This window comes from Histomonas meleagridis (genome assembly GCF_020186115.1).
Source record: "Histomonas meleagridis strain 2922-C6/04-10x chromosome Unknown contig_20, whole genome shotgun sequence".
Lineage (NCBI taxonomy): Eukaryota > Parabasalia > Tritrichomonadida > Dientamoebidae > Histomonas > Histomonas meleagridis.
In genome coordinates, this window is record NW_027150805.1 from 2,085,313 (window position 1) to 2,104,076 (window position 18,764).

The window sequence follows — 18,764 nt, forward strand, 5'->3', positions numbered from 1 at the left end:
TTTTAACTATACAAAAACTTCTCTTTCAATAAAAAGGAACTGAATGGGATGATAATATCCTTATAAGGTTTTAGTTCCTTTCGGTGATCACCAAAAACAACCTTAAAAAATTCTGGTGCACCATAAAAATTCTTTCAAAAATTCCTTATTTAGAATTAATAACCGAAATTTCAGGTAAAGAATAACGAATATTATTAAGTCAATTTTAATCGTTTCTGATTTCAAACATGGACAAGCTAAAAAACGGAACGCGTTTCCTTTCATACCGTCTCGAAAGATGTATAGGTAAAGGAGCTTTCGGATGTGTATGGTCAGCTCAACAAGAAGGCAGCGGTCAATATGTTGCAATCAAGTTTGAACTCCCTAATCTCGCAAAATCCTTACTTACTGAAGAAGCAGAAATTACTAAAGCTGTCTCTTCATGTGACTCGTTTCCAGCTTACTATGGAAACGGTATTGAACAAGGATTAAATTATTTGGTTATCGAAATGCTTGGAATGAGTTTAAGAGCTTTCCAAGAGAACCACACGGGAGGGATATTATCGCTTAACGAAGTTGGGCCACTTGCAGTTTCTATGGTCAAAGCAATTCAAAATTTCCATAATATGGGATTTGTTCATCGTGACATCAAACCATCAAACTTTGTTTTTCGTGGAAGACCTGATCAAAACCGGCTTTGTTTGATTGACTTTGGTCTTGCAAAGCGTTGGAGATCTCCAGATGGCGAGGTTTTCAAGCCTCGCGAAAACGTAGGATTTCGTGGTACATCACGATATGCCTCTATTAATTCACACGATGGGTATGATTTAGGCCGACGTGATGATTTATGGTCTTTCTTTTATGTATTGATAGAATTATGTGCTCCACCACTTCCATGGAAATCACAAAACGACAAAGATGCCGTAGCCCAGATCAAAAAGCGCGGGGTCGCACGTCTTTGTACTGGTCTTCCATCACAATTTGAGGAAATTGCAAATCACATCTCAAGTTTAGGATTTGCCGACGATCCCGACTACGACCTTATTATACAGAAGCTCGAGGAGGTGATCGAAGGTGCCGAGGCCGGCTCCGACTGCGGCGTTTGCCTCAGCGAAGAGTACGGATCGATGGCGCTTATCGTTGCGCCAAATTGTGGGAGTGTGTTCGGAAGCTCAAGCGCAGTGGAAGGCAGCTGGGATAACGCAGAGCCAGTGCAAGCGCCTGACGTGTATGAAGGAGATAATGAGAACGATGCATCTGGCGGACATGGGAAAGGCGGATGCTGCAATCTTTTATAAGTTCAGATGAATAAATAATGATATAAATTAGGAAATAATAACAAAAAATTTTATTAATTTAAATTATGTTATGTATAGAGGAGAATTAAATTATGTGTTAGAGAAGATGATGAATGATTTAAAAATAAAATTATTTATTCGAGAAAATCTCTTTTAAGTTTTCATTTGCTTTATTGTAATTGTTCCTCCGAAATAAAGGTTCTACGTCTTGATATAGTAATTTTTCTTTATTTTGTTCAATCGAAGAAATCAATTCCATTGGTGATAAATACATATTAGATGCAATAAAAGATGCGGTAAAATAGAGGTTGTCGTCATTTTGATTTTCAGTGAAAATATTTTTATATTTTTGTAAATTTTTTAATAAAACCAATGAACCAATTTGATTAATGTCTTTAACCATTGGAAGATATTTGATGAATAAAGTATATATAAGATTCTGAATACCTAGCGTTACAAACTCTTGAGATATTGGGGACAAACATGTTGTCACTGATTCGTATAATTTTTTGAAATTCTTAATTAAATTAGCGGATTTAATTTCTTTCATTTTACCTTTTGGTAATTTAAAAGAGACATTGAGTAATGACATAGAAATATGATAATAGCAATTACACCTTAATTCTTTTCTTATAAAACATAAAAAATATATGGCATCTTTTCCATAAGATATTAATTCGTTTTCAATCTTTTTATATATATCTTCACTAAAAATATTTTTTCTTTGTTGTACAAGAGTAACAATTTGTTTTTGAATGTAAAGTAATGTTTCGCTTATTGTCGCCATTAATACAAGAGAATAAGAATCATTCATGATTTCGTTTGTTTTCAAAATCTTTTGTCCCGTTAATAATTCTTTTTCATTTTCATAATCAATTTGGTTGAAGTTAGATATTGCTTCAGAAGTAATTTCTGTATTTTTATCTAGAAGAGGTCTAAACAAAAGTTGATATTTTTCATATTCTTGAAGCAATTTTGGTGTAATTAAAGTTTCTGCATAATATGAAATATTTTCATTATGTATATATGAATATAAATTAGAAGTGCATTTTGTTCTAAAAGAATATATAAGACTAACTACATTTTCGAATAAATTTTTTCTTAAAACATAGAATTGAGAAGCCGCATTTATAAAGTGACCAATTGTTTTTAGAATAATTATTGAATCTGAAAGAACTGAAATTTCTCTTCTTGGAGGTTTAACAACGTTGAAACTTAATGGAGTTTTCAATATTTTTTTTGTATGATGATTCAGAAATTCTTTTATAGGTTGCAAATTTTCTTGAATTTGTTGATCATTGTAAGCAAAAGAAATGTTAAATGACTGAGAACATGTATTTTCAAATTTCTTAAGTATTGGAATCATATATAGATAATTAAATTTATTAGGCTTTATTCCAAGTTGTTTTATACATGTTTCATGAGTTTTATTATATGTATTACTGTTAGTGATTAATTTATAACTAAGTTTCTGTGTTTCATGATGTGAATCACCTGATCGATGAGTCATTGCAAATATAAGTTGATTGATTTCCTTGCTAATGATATCCCATGTAAAATCTAACATAAGATTTTTTGGATTATGAAAGAATTGATCAATTCTATCACAATAAAAAAGCAAAACAAATACTCTCGAAAGAAAGTTATTTAGAAATATCACTATTGGATTTAAATCATTAAAATTTTGATATATATTAACGAATTGCCTAAATTTATCCATATATTCACAATTTTTATTCACTTTTTTGATGTTTTTGATTGAATCTATTTGCATTTGAGATATTCTTTCATGGAGTTCATCATGAAAAATATTTATAAATTTTGTGTGAGAATCAAGATATAGAAGTGATTGAGTATATATTTTTATACTGTTAGCTTCTGTTATTAAAACTTTTAAACTAATTTCTGAATTATAAAAAGATATCTTTGAAAGTGCATCTGAAAGAAATAATTTTTCAAAGATACACTTAAAAATAGTTTCGCATATAATATTCCTTGAAGTAATTAAATGTGTTTTAACGTTAGATAAGATCTCAATTTCGTTTATATGTTCATCATTTGATAATATTTCAAATGCCTTTTTTATAATATTAACAGCCTCACTAACATTACCACTTTCTATTAATTGAAGTGACTTTTTAGAACATTTTGTAAGTTCTTCTATTTTATCTAAAATTTCTATTTTTTTCTGATATATAAGATTCTTCTTCCATAATTGAAGAATTGATTTTGGATTTATTGAAAACTTTTCTTGTGATTCTTCAATCAGTGTTAGTGTTTTATTAATGTTCTTTTTTATTCCTTTATTAAACTTTGATTTTATTAAAAAACGATCTGAAATTTCTTTAAATTGGTCTTCATAATTTGATACTAATGCATCAGTAATTTTTCGTATTTCTTCTATTACTGATTTTTGTTTTTCTTTTTCTTCTTGGGATTTCCAACATAAAATTGCAGTATCATGGAAATTATATGTATCAAGTAATACATTTTGATTTCTTTGATTAAACAAAATAATATTTGTCCAAAGTTCAGATATATCTTTTAATTCATCTGTTTCCATGTTTTTAATTTTATCATAAAAAAATTTCCAAAACCATTAAATTACATAATTTTTGATAAATTAAAAGTTAATCACTGGTTTCTTTTTAATTAGGGAAAAATTCATATAAGTCATTCGTGTACTCATTTTGTGCTTTTAAAATAATTTTTTGATTCTGTTTTTTCGTGTTAGTTTTTCTTATTGAACAATTTGTATCGGACTAATTCGAAAATCGACAATAAATTCAAATGATTTTTACTCCATGCTATATCATTTTTAGGAAACTGTATAACTCCTTGAGGATTTTCACTTCTTGTTCTATAATTATTTATAAAGCATTTACATGAGTTGGCAATAACAAAGTATATTTTTTTTTTATTCGACTTCCAAAATATCATAACTAATCAACCATGTAATCTGAATCCATTGGGGGAAAAAACTAAAAATTTTTATCTTTGACCTATAGACCAGGATTATTTTTTACTAGAAGTGTTAATAATTGAATTAAAACAGTATAAGTTAACAATAACAAGTTTTTTTCTTAAATGAAATGTTATGTGAAATCAATTGGCAAAATATGCACATAACTTTGAGAGCACTCACAATATTTTGAGCGTCATCAAATGCGACACAATTCCTCACGAGGCATTGAATCTGATCCTCGTCAAAAGGAAGTAGTGAAAGCAGTCATTGAAAACGATGTTGGCCGTCTTAATGCAATTCTTCAAGGCATGAAACCACATGAATATACCCAATCCAATTATTCTTTTCCACGTGAACTTTTTGAAGATAATCCAACTAGTTCCAGTTCCAGTTTCTACTATATGCCCCTTCCAATCAGTAATGTTACGCTTCTACATATTGCAGCATATTGTGATTCTCTTGATGTCTTTATCTATTTATGTAGCATTTCACCCAATTTTAACACTCGCACAACGACAGCCAATTCATATCATCCACTTCATTACGCATGTAGTTCAGCAGCGTATGAAGTTGCATTTTACATATTATCAATTGATCCAACAGAAGCCACCCAAACTCCATCAGTTGAATATCATTTTATATACCTAGCATCTGATTCAGGTGATCCTGACATTCTAAATCTTTTATTTTCCAATGGTGCAGATATTAATTCTCCTGCCAACAAGCGAAATGGCAGTGTCAGTCAAGCAGTTCGTCGTCAGAACATTGAGTGCCTTCGTATCCTTATCAAAAAGGGCTCCAAAGAAACCCGCGATCAACGCGATTACACACCATTAATGCTTGCGATCACCAATTACCAATTTGAAGCTGTTCCTATTCTACTTGATTCAGGTGAAGATCCTGAATACTTTGCTCCAGATGGGAAAAGCGCATTATTTCTTTCTTGCTTCACAGATAATGTTGATGTTGTTCGGCTTTTATGTGAGAAAATGCGCGTTGTCGACATCGATCCTCAGAAAAATGCGAAAGGTTTAATCCATTACGCATGCATGTCATATGACCCGGAGATAGTTAAAATTGTTTTGACGAAAAACATCGAAATTAATCGAATGGATGAAGAAGGTCGACTTGGTCCGTGGTACTTAGCAGACATGGCCAAAGAAGAAGACATCATACAGATACTCGAAATGCTCGTGGATAAAGGGCTGAATCTGAACCTGGTGAAAAACTTGGGCCACGAAAAGAACTCGGACCCATTACTCGGATCTTTTGTTATTGCGATAAAGAAAATGATGAATGTGATGGAATGGATGTTGGTGCATGGAGCGGACCCAAATATGAAAATGCAATCAGGGAAAACAATTATGGAAATAGCAGAGAAGTCACCTAATAGATATATAAGACAACTTTTTATGAAATATAAATAAATGAAATGTGAAGTATACAGATATATTAAATTTGGGTAATTAGAAGGAAATAATTTGGCGTTCTAAATATTTCCCCTTAATTTTCCTTCGTGTGTAAAGTTTATAGTTTAAAATAGCTAACAAAGGAAAAATGATACAAAAAAATAAGTTAAATATATAATGGCAGTGAAAAACTGTCGACCTTGATAAGAATGTCATTAAATGAAGTTTTTTTCAGAGATATGCATACCAAGTTTAATGAACAAAATTAAATAACGAATGGACATTATGTTATGTATTAGCAATGGAAGAAAATGGCTACAGAATATGTGACGCCGAATCGGATTCAACTTCTTCCATCACAGTTGACAGAAACAATGTTATTCCTCTCCCAACTTCTTTGCCTGATCGCAATATCAAAGCAGTAGAGTTTCCACCCAAAACGCGCGTACTTTCGCTGTTTCCAGAGAGCAATGGCTCGTGGACATCTGTTTTCTATGAAGCAGACGTGCTAAAGCCACCGTCAGAAACTGGGAATTGTTATAAATTAAAATTTCTCGATGACTCTGGAAAGTCGAGAAATATCCCGCCAAAGTACATTGTGAAATGTCCGCTGAGGTAAATACGGTTCAGATTCTGTTTTGTTCATAAAATGTGTTTTTGTAATTTTGTTTTGTTTGTAAATTATTAAGCAACAACAGGTGCCGATGGTTCACTTGATCTTTATTTTATCGAAATTTGCAATCACAAATATTGGAGGATCGAAGATCTATATCGTAAACAAAAGGACTTAGGTTTAACACCTGAACAAACCAAAAAATACACATTGTAAAATATAGATTCCAAAAAATAGTGTTTTCATCTTGTTTACTTTTTAGTCAATTGACTACATTATCTTAATCTTCTTTATTATTAAATGTCATAAAACATCAATCTCAAAAAATTTAATATTAAATAAATTGCTATTATTTGTTACTTTAACAGATTCATCAACATTAATATTTCGTTCAATTTTTTTGTAGCGGTTTTTGGGTGCAGCCCAACCGTTAGCATTGAATTCCTAATTGGCATATTTTGCACAAATTATTATGGAATCGAAATCAAACGATGGTATCAAACCATATGAAGAAAATGTCTATTGTAAATGTTTGTTGAATTTTTCACTTTCAGTTGAAGGTTTAAAAAGAATTAATTTTAAAAATTATGAAAATAATTTCGAGTTTCGATTTCAAAATGATAAAAAATTAAAAGTACCTGATTTCCTTGCACAATGTATTTCACCTGTTGTTTCAAATATGAAAGCTAAAAAAAAAAAAATGAATTTTTTTTTTTTTTTCTAAGTTGTAACAGATGAAATAATTCATAAATTCGAGGAATTATTACATGGACAAAGTGTTAATATTATTGATTTGGAAGATCCACTTATGAACATTTTTTAACCAACTTAAAAATCCAGAACTTATAGAAAAATTGCCTCTTGAAATCAATAATGACAATTTAATAAATATTCTTAATCTTAAAACTAAAGTAGGAATTAATATTGACAAAGAAATTGAATATGGAGCAAAACATTTTGAAGAAATTAAAGAACAAAATTTTTCGTTGTCACAATTAGAATTACTTTTGAAATGTGATAAACTCAAACTTGAAAATGAAAAATCGTTACTTGATTTTGTTATTGAAAAATATCAACAAAATCCAGAATTTTATGTCTTATTTAAATATATTCACTGTGAATTTTTTAGAAGAAGAAGATTCTGACAGATTAACATCCATTGTCAATTTACTTCCTCATCAGAAAATCGGTGAGTTGTGGCCTTCACTTAGTAAAATTCGAGGCAAACGATCTGACGAAGAATTTCGAAAGAGATTTTTACCTTTTCTATTTAAATATGATGGAACTAATAAATTTAATGGAATTCTCGATCATCTCACAAAGGAAAGTAATGGAAATATTATAACAAACGGAACAATTAAAGTGACAGCATCTTCAGTTTTAGATGATAAAAAAATATCCATTAAGTAGTATTGTACAAGATGAAGGAGAATTTTTTACAAAAAACATTGTAAATCAATTTATTTTATTTGATTTCAAATATAGAAAAGTTTCTCTCACTTCATATTCATTAAAATCTGTTTCAAGTAAATGGCCACATCATTTTAAAAGTTGGAAGTTGGAGGGTTCTAATGACGTAATTAATTGGACAATTCTTGATGAAAGATCCAATGATAGTTCACTAAATGGAGACCTTCAAGAATCATTCTTTGAGATTCAAGTAAAGCAAGGACCGTTCCGTTATTTGAAGCTAACACAAACTGATTATAATCAGTACGGCTCCCTCTTACTTACACTGAGAAGAATCGAATTCTTTGGAAGACTTATGAATTAAACAATATTTCATTTCATTTTCATAAACACTAAAGAAAAAGTCGAATGCGCGTATTTTAAACTTAAGAAATGTCCATTCAATCCATGTGCTATTCCTTAATGAAAATATTTTTTATACGCTATCAGAATGTTTTATTATTTTATCATTTATATTTATTAAATATTTTCATTTTTTATTTATTAATATTTTTCTTTTCTATTTTTTCCAAATATTCCGAAATTTCATCTGTTCCATGTTTTTTGCAGTATTCTAAATAATCAAAATTGTTTTCATCACCTTCATCATCTCGAAATTCTGCAATTGAATGAATATAATTAATTGATATTAAAATTTTAAATTAATTTATCTTAAAGAAAAAATGGTGTAATGGACAATGAATAATATAAAAATTATAAGAATAAAATTTAATATTAAGAAGGAAATTAATTTCCTTTTTTACGCGTTTGCTTTTTTGGTGATTCAAAAAGAGTTGAGCGATATTCGATTAAGTGCTCTCTAAGCGATGTTTTCCTGCAATATAAATACATATCTTCATCTTGAATATTCTTTCTACCTGCATGTTTAGAAAATGCAATCAGTTCTCTAGGAAGGTGTGCATCTAGCAGCGTATAAACAAGCGCTGTCAAAGCTGAAACAAATTCATGTGAAGGGACTTTAGGGTTTATTTGCTGTTCACAAATTTTTCCTACGAAAAAACGAAGTGCATCAAGAAGATTTCGCTTAGCTTCATCTATTTCCATTGTGTCTTGGTCCATTCCATTTAGGAAAGCTTGGAAAGACAGCATTTGGTAAAATGAACTTCATTTTCTTGTATTCAATTTTTTCAAATAAAATAAAATGTCATTTTTTTCCACAAAAAATATTTCTGTCAAAACATCAGTTCCTTAAAAGTTAACATTTAGTTCTCTGACTCAAAATAAAAAAACAGATTCCTAATACAAATCATTGTTTATAGATATAGTTTGGTAATAAATGGCTTTGGTTAAATCATGCTGCTGAAAAACATAAATGTAACGCAGTATTTTGAAAATGCTTATTGTGAGCTTATAATGACTTATTTGGTTTGAAAGTGATTTTTGATAAATTCGTTGATCTTTGGGTTTACAAATAAAGGTGTTATAAATAACACAGAATCAATCAAAATCCAAAATAAAAATACTGTACCAATCGTTTCTGCTGTAATAAAGGAAAGAGCTGAAAACCCAAAGAAGATGAAATTTTTCTTTAGTGTTGGATGTCTCACATATTCTTCAAACCACTTCTTAATCTTTTTTACTCCCCTGTTAAATCGTTGGAACTTTGGATTCAATTCTTTGAGGGATCTTATTCTATTTGGACTTTTGGCGTTATCATTGATTTGCTTTCTAAACATAAAGTTGAATGCATTTGAACAGAACAAACGAAGCACACATCCGATTAATCCCAAAAATCCAACTGTAGCCAAAAAACTTAGGTCTAAGTAATAGATTAAAAAAATAATTAGATTAATAACAATACTAAAAAATAATGAAATTAGTGGTCTCCTCCAAAAGATAACCTCTTGTACTCTTGATGTGAATTCTTCTGTTATGTTTGGAATTAGTTGTTCTTTACTCATTTTCTTCGTCTCTTCACTTTTAATTTTATTCTATCGTTTTTTAACGGCATCTGTTTTTTATCCTTTCAAAAAACATTTCATGTTTGGTTGTAATACTTTTAGAGATGGTTCACATTGAGTTAAACAAAACGTATCCAAACTCCAAAGAAAAATAAAACTTTTACTCAAACAAAATATAAAATTTATAAATTCTATTGTGATAATATGTTTTCGATTCTTTTAAAATTCTTTTCATCTAAAGCAGCAATTTCCTTTGTCAGTTCAATTGCAATTTCTAATTCTTCGCTTTCAAATTGCATTTCTAAAAAGGAAACCATTTCTTCAGTATCGATGTCCAAAAGAGTTTTCCAAACCTTTTTCGGTAATTGGCTTACAAACTTTCCATTTTTTCTAGCAGATTTAAGTGCATAGTATATTGAAAGACGAATTTCTTTTAATAAATCATGAAAGAACAAGACAACAGGTGATTTTTCATTGTTATTTGCTATTGCTGATGCATAGCGTGGAAGAACAGAATTCCATAATTCCCAAAATACTTCTTCATGATTTTCAGGCGGATTTTGATATATGTTTTTATATACCCATATGTAGCTTCTTGTAAAAATTGGAATTAATCCGCTTGATTCAAGTGAGTTATAATCAATCATTTTTTCGATTTCTTCGGAATATTGTGCAAGGAATTTACAAATAAACCTCCATAGTGGTGGCTTTGGTGGAGAAAAGTTTGCTAAATTTAATATTGTTGCCATGATAATATCTGAAAAGATGGCTTTAACATCTTCACGTGAAAAAAATCTGTCTAAAAACAAAACAGCATCATCAAATGTATCGTCATTTTGTAAAAATAAAACCAAAACAGATTCTAATAGCCCTGGCGACATTAAATGATTCATTGATGAAATTGGTGCTAAATCTACTAAAAGGGACATGACTAACTGATTTATTTTCCCAAAATCAATATCCACAATAGCCATTTCTATTCGCCTAAAAATAATTGATATTATTCTATCTTTCTCTGGTATTTCTTCATTTGGATGATTTTTTAGGATTTCATGAAATAACTTTAAGTCTTTGATTGGTTCTGTTGGCTTTAATGATTCTTCTAAAACTTTTTGCCAAAATTCGCTGATTTGTTTACTTTCCATCCGAAGATTTTTGAACGTTAATTTATCACGATGAAAAAAATAAAACAAAAAGAATTTACCTAAAGTAAGTAATGACCTTATTTACCGATGCTTGAATTTTATACCTATTACTTTAACTTTTTTGTTTAAAGAGATCAAATTTTATTATATCAAATCAAAAATAATCAATAGAATTTTTTAATTAGAAACTATATTTATCCTGATGTTCTTCCATTAGGGTGATAATTCGTAAGAATGCAAGCTTATAGAAAATAAAATGGTAAATCAAAATCAACCCCCAAAAAAATGGGGAAGAATTTTATAAAGGCTTTACATTTGGTTTATGCATATATTCTCTTTTATTCATTAGAAACTCTCTTGAAATATTCCCAAAATTTTTTCGTTTAACACCTGTGTTAAATCCATCGTTTTGGTAACCGTTTTGTTTTGCAGTTCAAAAAGTTTTACAAAAGTTCCAAGCACGAACAAATAACCATTGAAACAACAACAACAACTCCACAACCGACAGTTTGAAAATTTGAATATGCCGGTTGGAAATTGAATGGATGGGGGTTTCATCAAAAAAATGTTTGCATTCCTCCTTTCTGCAGCTGCATGCGTTCAAATCCTTCAGCATGAAGAGAAGAGCTTCCTCTCCTTCATGAGAGAAACCAACCAATACTACACAGGTAACGAATATCAAGTCCGTCTTGGTATCTATCTCTCAAACGTCCGTCTTGTTCAAGATTTCAACAAGGCTAACACATTCAAGGTTGGTATCAACAAATTCGCTACATACACACCAGCAGAATATAAGGCATTACTCGGTGCTCTCCCAGAACAAATCGAATCCCGCCCATCCCTTCAAAAGAAGTTTGCTGCTCCAGATAACTTCGACTGGCGTGACAAGGGTGCTGTTTGCCCAATCAAGGATCAAGCACAATGTGGTTCATGCTGGGCATTCTCAGCTGCCTCTGCTGCAGAATCAGCCTGGTTCATTGCTAACAACGAACTTATCTCCCTCTCTGAACAAAACTTAGTTGATTGCGTTACATCATGCTATGGATGCAATGGTGGCTGGCCATACAAGACATACGACTATGTTATCAAGAAGCAAGGTGGTCAATTCATGAGAGAAGATGACTATCCATACACAGGCACTGACGGATCTTGCCAATGGGATTCATCAAAGGGTGTCATCAAGATCAAGAGCTATGTTAAGATCTCCAGCGGTGATGAAGATGACCAAAAGGAAAAGATCTACCAATACGGTGTTGCTTCAATTTGCATTGATGCTTCACAATGGTCCTTCCAAATGTACCAATCTGGTATCTATGATGAAGAAAGCTGCTCATCATACCGCCTTAACCACGCTGTTAACGCTGTTGGTTATGGTGTTCAAGACGGCACACCATACTGGATCGTTCGTAACTCATGGGGCACATCATGGGGTGACAAAGGTTACATCTTAATGATCCGTAACAAGAACAACCAATGCGGTGTTGCATCATCCTCAGTCATTCCAACTTGCTAAACGATGAATCTTCAACTATATTTTAATTTTTAGTGATAACTTGTTTTTTTAAAGTAATCAAATTGATGTATTTAAAAATCTGTTATTTGCTTTACATCATAGCAAATGAGGAGATGTTTAATGCAAATTTTTTAGAAAAATATTAATAAAAATTGTTTTACAGCTTTAGTATACTTGTAGAAAGTATAAATTTCTTGAACGTTGTATTGCATGCATAAAACAGTGTGCGCAATAATATAAAAATCATATTAAGGTGCTTAAAAATATTTTTAAGCAATTGCTTTTTTCATTTTAATAATAAGATTCAGCAAAATAAATTTCCATTCTTTTCGTGTGTTGCTCATTTCGAAGTCGGGAAAATATCCAAAAAGTGACTAAATCAGTAACGTTAGAAGAAAAAGCAGAAGAGTTTCAAATGAACGAGGCAGAATCACAATGCCTCCGTATTGCAGAAAGAATTATTGGGTGCTTGAATGGGGGAGAAGTGCTAAGAAAATACCTAGGAATAAAAAAACGAATTTTTCAAAATGAAGACAAATCACCACAAATTTCAAAGCATTTGAAAACAATTGCAATGGAAAATAGAAGTTTGATGCAAAATCTTGAGAAAATTAAAAACGAAAGCTCTAATCAAATAACTTTAAATGATTGGATAATTGATCAAATTCAATCATTTCAAAAAAAATTATTACCTGAATCAGAAACACTCGACAACATTACTTTTGAAACTGCTTGTTCATCTTTAAATCAAGTTGTTGATGCCAAAATTGCCTCAAATTCAATCATTCGTCAAAAACTCACTGATGACAATTCTCAGATTCGCAATAAAATTTCTTCTCTTATTGCAGCTTCTAAGTCAGATCTTAAAATGTATTCACTTAAAAGGAACGAATCCATTAATTTATTTCATCAATATCAAGAACAGCTCCAAACTCAAATACAAAAATGCAACAAAAAAGTAGAGAAATATAATCAACAAATTAAAGTCCTGAAGAAAGATAATGAAAATATTAACAAATTTATTAATGAAAAACATCAAATTGCGCAAAGCATCACACAAAAAAAACAAAAATATGAAAGAAAAAAAAGTATTTCCCAAGAGAGAATATCAATGCTTCGTTCGAATGCGAATTCTCTCAGTAATCAACTCCATTCTAAAACCCATGAAATTGAAATACGAAAGACATCTCAACGATTTGGCATCGAAAATATCACAGACGAAGAAATAGCCGAACTTAACAGACTTGAAGAAGAACTCACATTATTGGAAGATAGAAATAATTTCCTCTCAGTGGAACTCAAAATGAAGAAACTCATTCAGAACAACACAATTGAGGACTCTGTTTGAATAAGTAAACGTATTCTGTATTCTATCGTTTAACATTTGAGCATCAAAAGCATATCTTCGCGATGATTGAGGCCGCTAATTGCCTTTTCCATGGAGAAAACCCATGTCTCATTATCAGGATTTTCAGCTCCCATGGTAATTATAAGCTCTCTAGTTTGCTTACAGTATTCCATACTGAATGAATGCTTTCTTGGAAGCATAAAGAGACCGTTATCGGTCACTTTTCCCCTTTCAAAAGAAACCGTTTCGCCATCAGGGAGAACGTTAAGGATAAACCACCAACTTCGTTCAATGTCAAGTGCGTAAATAAAGGTTTCTTGGTGTTTGCTTTTCCCGCCGAAGTACAGGACATACTTCCCAACAACTGCCATCGAGGAACCAACCTTTTTAGGTGGTGGCGCAACACCAGTCGTTTGAACATAATTAACAGTTTCTTTATCCATATCAATTTCAAGATATGCTTCAAAACTTGAATTTCCATAAGCAATAATTTTGTTGTTGTATTTAACATGTGGAATTCCTGTACGGCCTTGGATATTTGTTGGAACATTCCTCCATGTAAGAGTATTAATATCTAAAATATTAAGTTCTGTTGGAAATGTGCCATCAAATCCTCCCCATATGAAAATTTTCCCATTATATGAATCAATCAATGGAGATGATCGAGGTGATGGAGTCAATCCATTTGTCTTAATTGAAGATACTTCTGATGTTTTAAGGTTGACGTAATGAAGATCACCATAGTATGTACCACTGTAATATCCTCCAAAGATAACAATGTAATTACCAAGAATTATAGCGCGAGATCCATTTCTTGGAGATCTTAATTCTCCATGTAAAGGAAGTTTTTCCCATTTACGACTTGCAAGATTAAGTTTCCATATGTCTGTGTTTGGGACTTTATCTTTTGTTTGTCCATAACCAATATATAGATATTTTCCGTCAGAAGCAGTAAAATGTCCACTGAGGCTATCAGGGTGCTCTTGGGCGTTCTGGTTTTCGACATGCCAGTATGCGTAAAATCCAGAAGTTCTAATATAATTTGATAAAAATGAAGATGCTGTTTTGATATATGATTGTATAATTTTATCATTAGAAATATTACAGTACTGTGTAAGGTTTGCTTGAGAAATTAGCTCCTGTGAGTGGTAAGGGTGACTTTCGTCTTGTCCCATTTGTGATGTAATGAGCTGATAGATGTAAGGAAGTAAAGTATACAAAATTCAACATTAGAAGGTTTGGCCCGATAGAAAAAATGAGGGCTGCTTGGCCAAATCCCCATTGAAAACAAAGCTTTGAATGCCTTCGGTTAACCCAAATGTTCGTGCCAGTCACAATGTGTTGGATCGCTTATCTAGAAAAGCAATAACTACAGATTTGGTTATTTCACACTTAGGACATTCAAAAATAATTACACATTTGTATTATACCAATATGTAATCACGATTTAAATTGAAAACTCAAAGATAATGAACAATGAAATAGTTTTTTCTTTCATTTATTGAGTGTTTTCTTCTGGCTTTTTTTCTTCAGGCTTGACATCATCACTTTTGATTTCTTCTTTTGCTTCTTCTGGCTTTGTTTCAACATTTTCCTCTTCTTTTTTAGCTTCTTCTTGAGGCTTTTCTTCATGTTCAATTATTTCAACTTTTTGTGGTGGTTCTTTGGTTTCTTCCTCTTCTTCCTCTTCTAACAATGCTTCTTCTCTTTGCGCTTTTATTGTAATCTCCTTTAATTTCATTAAAATTTCTTTTTGTGATGAGATGAAATCTTGGTAACGTGCTTCTTTTTCTTCTTTGGTCTCTTGTATAATACCTGCATCTGATATTGAATCATAAAGCTTGTTAAGTGATTCGGTAACTTTAAATAACATGAGGATTGGTACTGAAATTGATTTTTGTGCGACGGCTGCTTCTGTTAAATCATTAATGAACTTTTGAACACGATTCATTACGATAGGAATTGCTTGGAGAGATTCTTGCGGGGTCTTTTGTTCTTCATCTTGTTGTTGAGCTTTCAAGGTTGATATAATTGCCTCTTGAATTTCAATTAATTGTAACTTCTTTTGCTCAAGAAGAGATTCCTTTTCAGCAAGTTCTTTTTGAAGTTGTTTTGCACGTGGTGCAGCAATTTCAAAATCTTGAATTAGTTCAAGATTTTTTTGCATTTGTTCCCTAAGCTTCTCGTTTTCTGCTTCAACAGCCATTGCGTTTGTAGTAGTTTGGAGAGCAAGTTGTATAGCTTTTGCAAATAAATCGTTGGATGACATTTGTTCTAAAATAAACGGTTCTCTTTCCATGAACGTTTAAAATGAATTGAAAATAACGGTCTCAACATGGTTGACCAATTCAAAACCGTTATCCAATGCCACCTAAGCAAAGAAAAGGAAACAAGACAAATAACGAAGCTGATCAATACCAAGAAAAACAAAAGAATGTTACTGTAGGAATTGTTTTATGTCATCCTATGGAATGTTCTTTATCACCAATTACAAATGAATTACCACCATGTCTTTTCCCTATTTGTAATTCACCAGTTCTTCTTTACACACTTAATTGGCTTAATGTTAATGGTATAGAAAAAATATATATATTATGTGATTCGCGTCATGTTTCTAGTATTAATTCTGTTGTAGATCAATGTAGGAAACGTCTTCTTATGGATTCCATTGATATACTTGATACCACTGATAAAATATACACTATTGGTGATGCTATGCGCTGGATCGATTTCTGGAATCAAAATTCAAATGCCTTTAAAAACTGTGTTATTGTTCAAGGAAACCTTATTACTAATGTACCGTTAGCACCCATTATAGCAGAGCATAAGAAACGTGTTGAATCAGCCACAGTCAAAGATTATGAACCAGTTCTTACTACAGTTTTTACTCAATCCTCCACTGATGGTTACACAGTTGTTGCCAATGACTCTAACATGATTTTGCATGTTCAGTCTCCACCAATTTTACCATTACCATTGTTATCACCTAATCTCAAAATTGATCCACATTTTTTCAAGTCATCACAAGCAGTCCGTGTTAAGACATGCCTTAACGACAGTAAAATTTACATATGTACCAGTCAATTACTAGCCAATTTCAAAGATTCGTTTGATTGGCACAATGTCCTAAATGATTGTATTCCATCCATGATTCGTTCTCTTGACCTATTGAATCATGCGAGCTATGCATCTTTTGCACCCAATTGTTTTTCAGCATGTATCGATGATCTTCCATCATACATAAGTGCCACACTTGCGATTGTTCGTCGTTGGATATATCCTGTTACAGTTGAAATGAACTTCTTTAGTCCATATGAAGCGGTATCATTATGTTATGAAACATTTGATGATGACGAAAGTCAAAATCAAACTTCAAAATCTAATGAAGTTACATCGTATCACTTGGGACGTGATCTTGTTTATCTTCATGACAATGTATTTCCATCATTAACATCCAAAATTGGACATTCAGTTGTCATAGGCAGTGAAACTCAATTATGTGATAATTGTGTTGTCCGTAATTCTACAATTGGTTGTGGATGTTATATTGGCAAAGGTGTTGTCATAGAAAATAGTATCATATGGGATCATGTTCACATCGAAGATGGTGCACATATTACTAATTCATTAATTGCGAGTAAATGTAATATAGCGGCGAACGTTAACATATCATTCGGCTGTATCCTATCGTTCGAGTCTATCGTCGATGTTGATTTACCGCCATGTCGAAGATTAACTATCTTATGTTCACAAGAAGAAGAAGATGGAGAAGGGTTTGGGTTTGTTGAACATGCGCCTAAATGGCTTAAAGATTATGTTAATGAGAAAGAACCTCTTGATTTACCAGAAGAATCATATACATATGAATTTATACCTTATGCAGAACATGAATTACCATTATTACGTATGTGGCTCCAAATTGATCATGATACATTTCCAGTTGACGAGAGTGTAATTGCATATGATAATGACATGAAGCATAAAAACAATGACGACTTAATGGATGAAGAAGAAGTCATAGAAGAATCAGATGATGGCGAAATTGTTGCATTAAATAAGGACTTCCAAGAAGATGCGTCAAGTTTACTTAAGTCGATTCTTAACGCAGATTCTAACATAGACATTGATCAATTACGATCAGAGTTTGTTTCCTTAAAGAACTCGAAATATGCGGAACATATCGATTGCGCAGTTGCATTAATGCTTGCAATTGTTGAACATTGGGGAAAGGATTTAATAGAAGGAATTGATCTCCTCGGCAGCTTGTTGAAGTCATTTCTAAATGATATCGATGAGCAACAGGACTTCCTCTTCTGGTGGCAAAGCTATTGCGCTAAAACAGCGCAAAAGGATTTGTTTATGATGGGATTGAAGCCTCTTGTGAATAAGGGAATCATCACTTATGACGCTTTGGATAAATGGGCCGATGAACAGGATGACTGTAATGAGCAACAGAAAGAATTATATGATATATACACTGAAACTGAAATTTAAATTAGATTTTGATCATGAATAAAATGAAATCAATTGTAAGAAATGTGAAAATTCTTTATACGAATAAATTTATTCATAGAAAATTGTAAAAAATATGTGTTTATACTGTATAACATTTAGTTGTATTATTCAACTCTTGAAGCACAAAAGAGACAAATGCTTAAAAAAGTAAAACAAAACCCTTCTTTCTATTGTGAAAAGTAGAGATTTAAAATTGGGTAATAAAAATATATGTAATTATACGAAAATGTTCGTTTAAGGGCATGAGCTATTCATATGAACAAAGTGGTACTGGTGATTTACATATTGTTTATTTGACTTGTTTGGCAATTGCAATCGAAAAAAAGAATTTAGAAATAGTAAAATTATTGATCGAAACGAAGAAATTTGATATTAAAAGAGTAACGTACAATGAATATGATATTGATGAATATGTTAATATTATTCATTCAATTGCAGAATTTCGAGATGATGAAGGTGATGAAAACTATTTTGATTATTTAGAATACTGCAAAAAACATGGAACAGATGAAATTTCGGAATATTTGGAAAAAATAGAAAAGAAAAATATTAATAAATAAAAAATGAAAATATTTAATAAATATAAATGATAAAATAATAAAACATTC

The 18,764-nt window shown here is 31.4% G+C and overlaps 9 protein-coding genes across 9 annotated transcripts; 5 read left to right on the forward strand and 4 right to left on the reverse strand.

Moving 5' to 3' along the window:
* Nucleotides 1-227: 227 nt before the first annotated feature.
* On the forward strand, nucleotides 228-1,277 carry GO595_003185 (CK1 family protein kinase; the record flags this gene model as incomplete). Its single annotated transcript, XM_067916177.1, has 1 exon — nucleotides 228-1,277. One exon carries the CDS (start codon nucleotides 228-230, stop codon nucleotides 1,275-1,277), a length of 1,050 nt encoding a protein of 349 aa, XP_067776986.1.
* A 3,165-nt stretch (nucleotides 1,278-4,442) lies between these two features.
* On the forward strand, nucleotides 4,443-5,669 carry GO595_003186 (ankyrin repeat protein; the record flags this gene model as incomplete). Its single annotated transcript, XM_067916179.1, has 1 exon — nucleotides 4,443-5,669. The coding sequence occupies one exon, from the start codon at nucleotides 4,443-4,445 to the stop codon at nucleotides 5,667-5,669; it is 1,227 nt and encodes a 408-aa protein (XP_067776987.1).
* A 283-nt stretch (nucleotides 5,670-5,952) lies between these two features.
* Nucleotides 5,953-6,270, forward strand: GO595_003187 (SAGA-associated factor 29-like; the record flags this gene model as incomplete). Its single annotated transcript, XM_067916180.1, has 1 exon — nucleotides 5,953-6,270. One exon carries the CDS (start codon nucleotides 5,953-5,955, stop codon nucleotides 6,268-6,270), a length of 318 nt encoding a protein of 105 aa, XP_067776988.1.
* A 2,190-nt stretch (nucleotides 6,271-8,460) lies between these two features.
* Nucleotides 8,461-8,823, reverse strand: GO595_003188 (uncharacterized protein; the record flags this gene model as incomplete). Its single annotated transcript, XM_067916181.1, has 1 exon — nucleotides 8,461-8,823. One exon carries the CDS (start codon nucleotides 8,821-8,823, stop codon nucleotides 8,461-8,463), a length of 363 nt encoding a protein of 120 aa, XP_067776989.1.
* Nucleotides 8,824-9,826: 1,003 nt separating this feature from the next.
* Nucleotides 9,827-10,780, reverse strand: GO595_003189 (uncharacterized protein; the record flags this gene model as incomplete). Its single annotated transcript, XM_067916182.1, has 1 exon — nucleotides 9,827-10,780. The coding sequence occupies one exon, from the start codon at nucleotides 10,778-10,780 to the stop codon at nucleotides 9,827-9,829; it is 954 nt and encodes a 317-aa protein (XP_067776990.1).
* A 565-nt stretch (nucleotides 10,781-11,345) lies between these two features.
* On the forward strand, nucleotides 11,346-12,293 carry GO595_003190 (cysteine protease 8; the record flags this gene model as incomplete). Its single annotated transcript, XM_067916183.1, has 1 exon — nucleotides 11,346-12,293. One exon carries the CDS (start codon nucleotides 11,346-11,348, stop codon nucleotides 12,291-12,293), a length of 948 nt encoding a protein of 315 aa, XP_067776991.1.
* A 1,377-nt stretch (nucleotides 12,294-13,670) lies between these two features.
* Nucleotides 13,671-14,816, reverse strand: GO595_003191 (Kelch motif family protein; the record flags this gene model as incomplete). The annotated part of the gene is made up of 1 exon (XM_067916184.1): nucleotides 13,671-14,816. The coding sequence occupies one exon, from the start codon at nucleotides 14,814-14,816 to the stop codon at nucleotides 13,671-13,673; it is 1,146 nt and encodes a 381-aa protein (XP_067776992.1).
* A 323-nt stretch (nucleotides 14,817-15,139) lies between these two features.
* Nucleotides 15,140-15,940, reverse strand: GO595_003192 (uncharacterized protein; the record flags this gene model as incomplete). Its single annotated transcript, XM_067916185.1, has 1 exon — nucleotides 15,140-15,940. One exon carries the CDS (start codon nucleotides 15,938-15,940, stop codon nucleotides 15,140-15,142), a length of 801 nt encoding a protein of 266 aa, XP_067776993.1.
* Nucleotides 15,941-16,005: 65 nt separating this feature from the next.
* Nucleotides 16,006-18,135, forward strand: GO595_003193 (translation initiation factor eIF-2B subunit epsilon; the record flags this gene model as incomplete). Its single annotated transcript, XM_067916186.1, has 1 exon — nucleotides 16,006-18,135. The coding sequence occupies one exon, from the start codon at nucleotides 16,006-16,008 to the stop codon at nucleotides 18,133-18,135; it is 2,130 nt and encodes a 709-aa protein (XP_067776994.1).
* Between the last annotated feature and the right edge of the window lie 629 nt (nucleotides 18,136-18,764).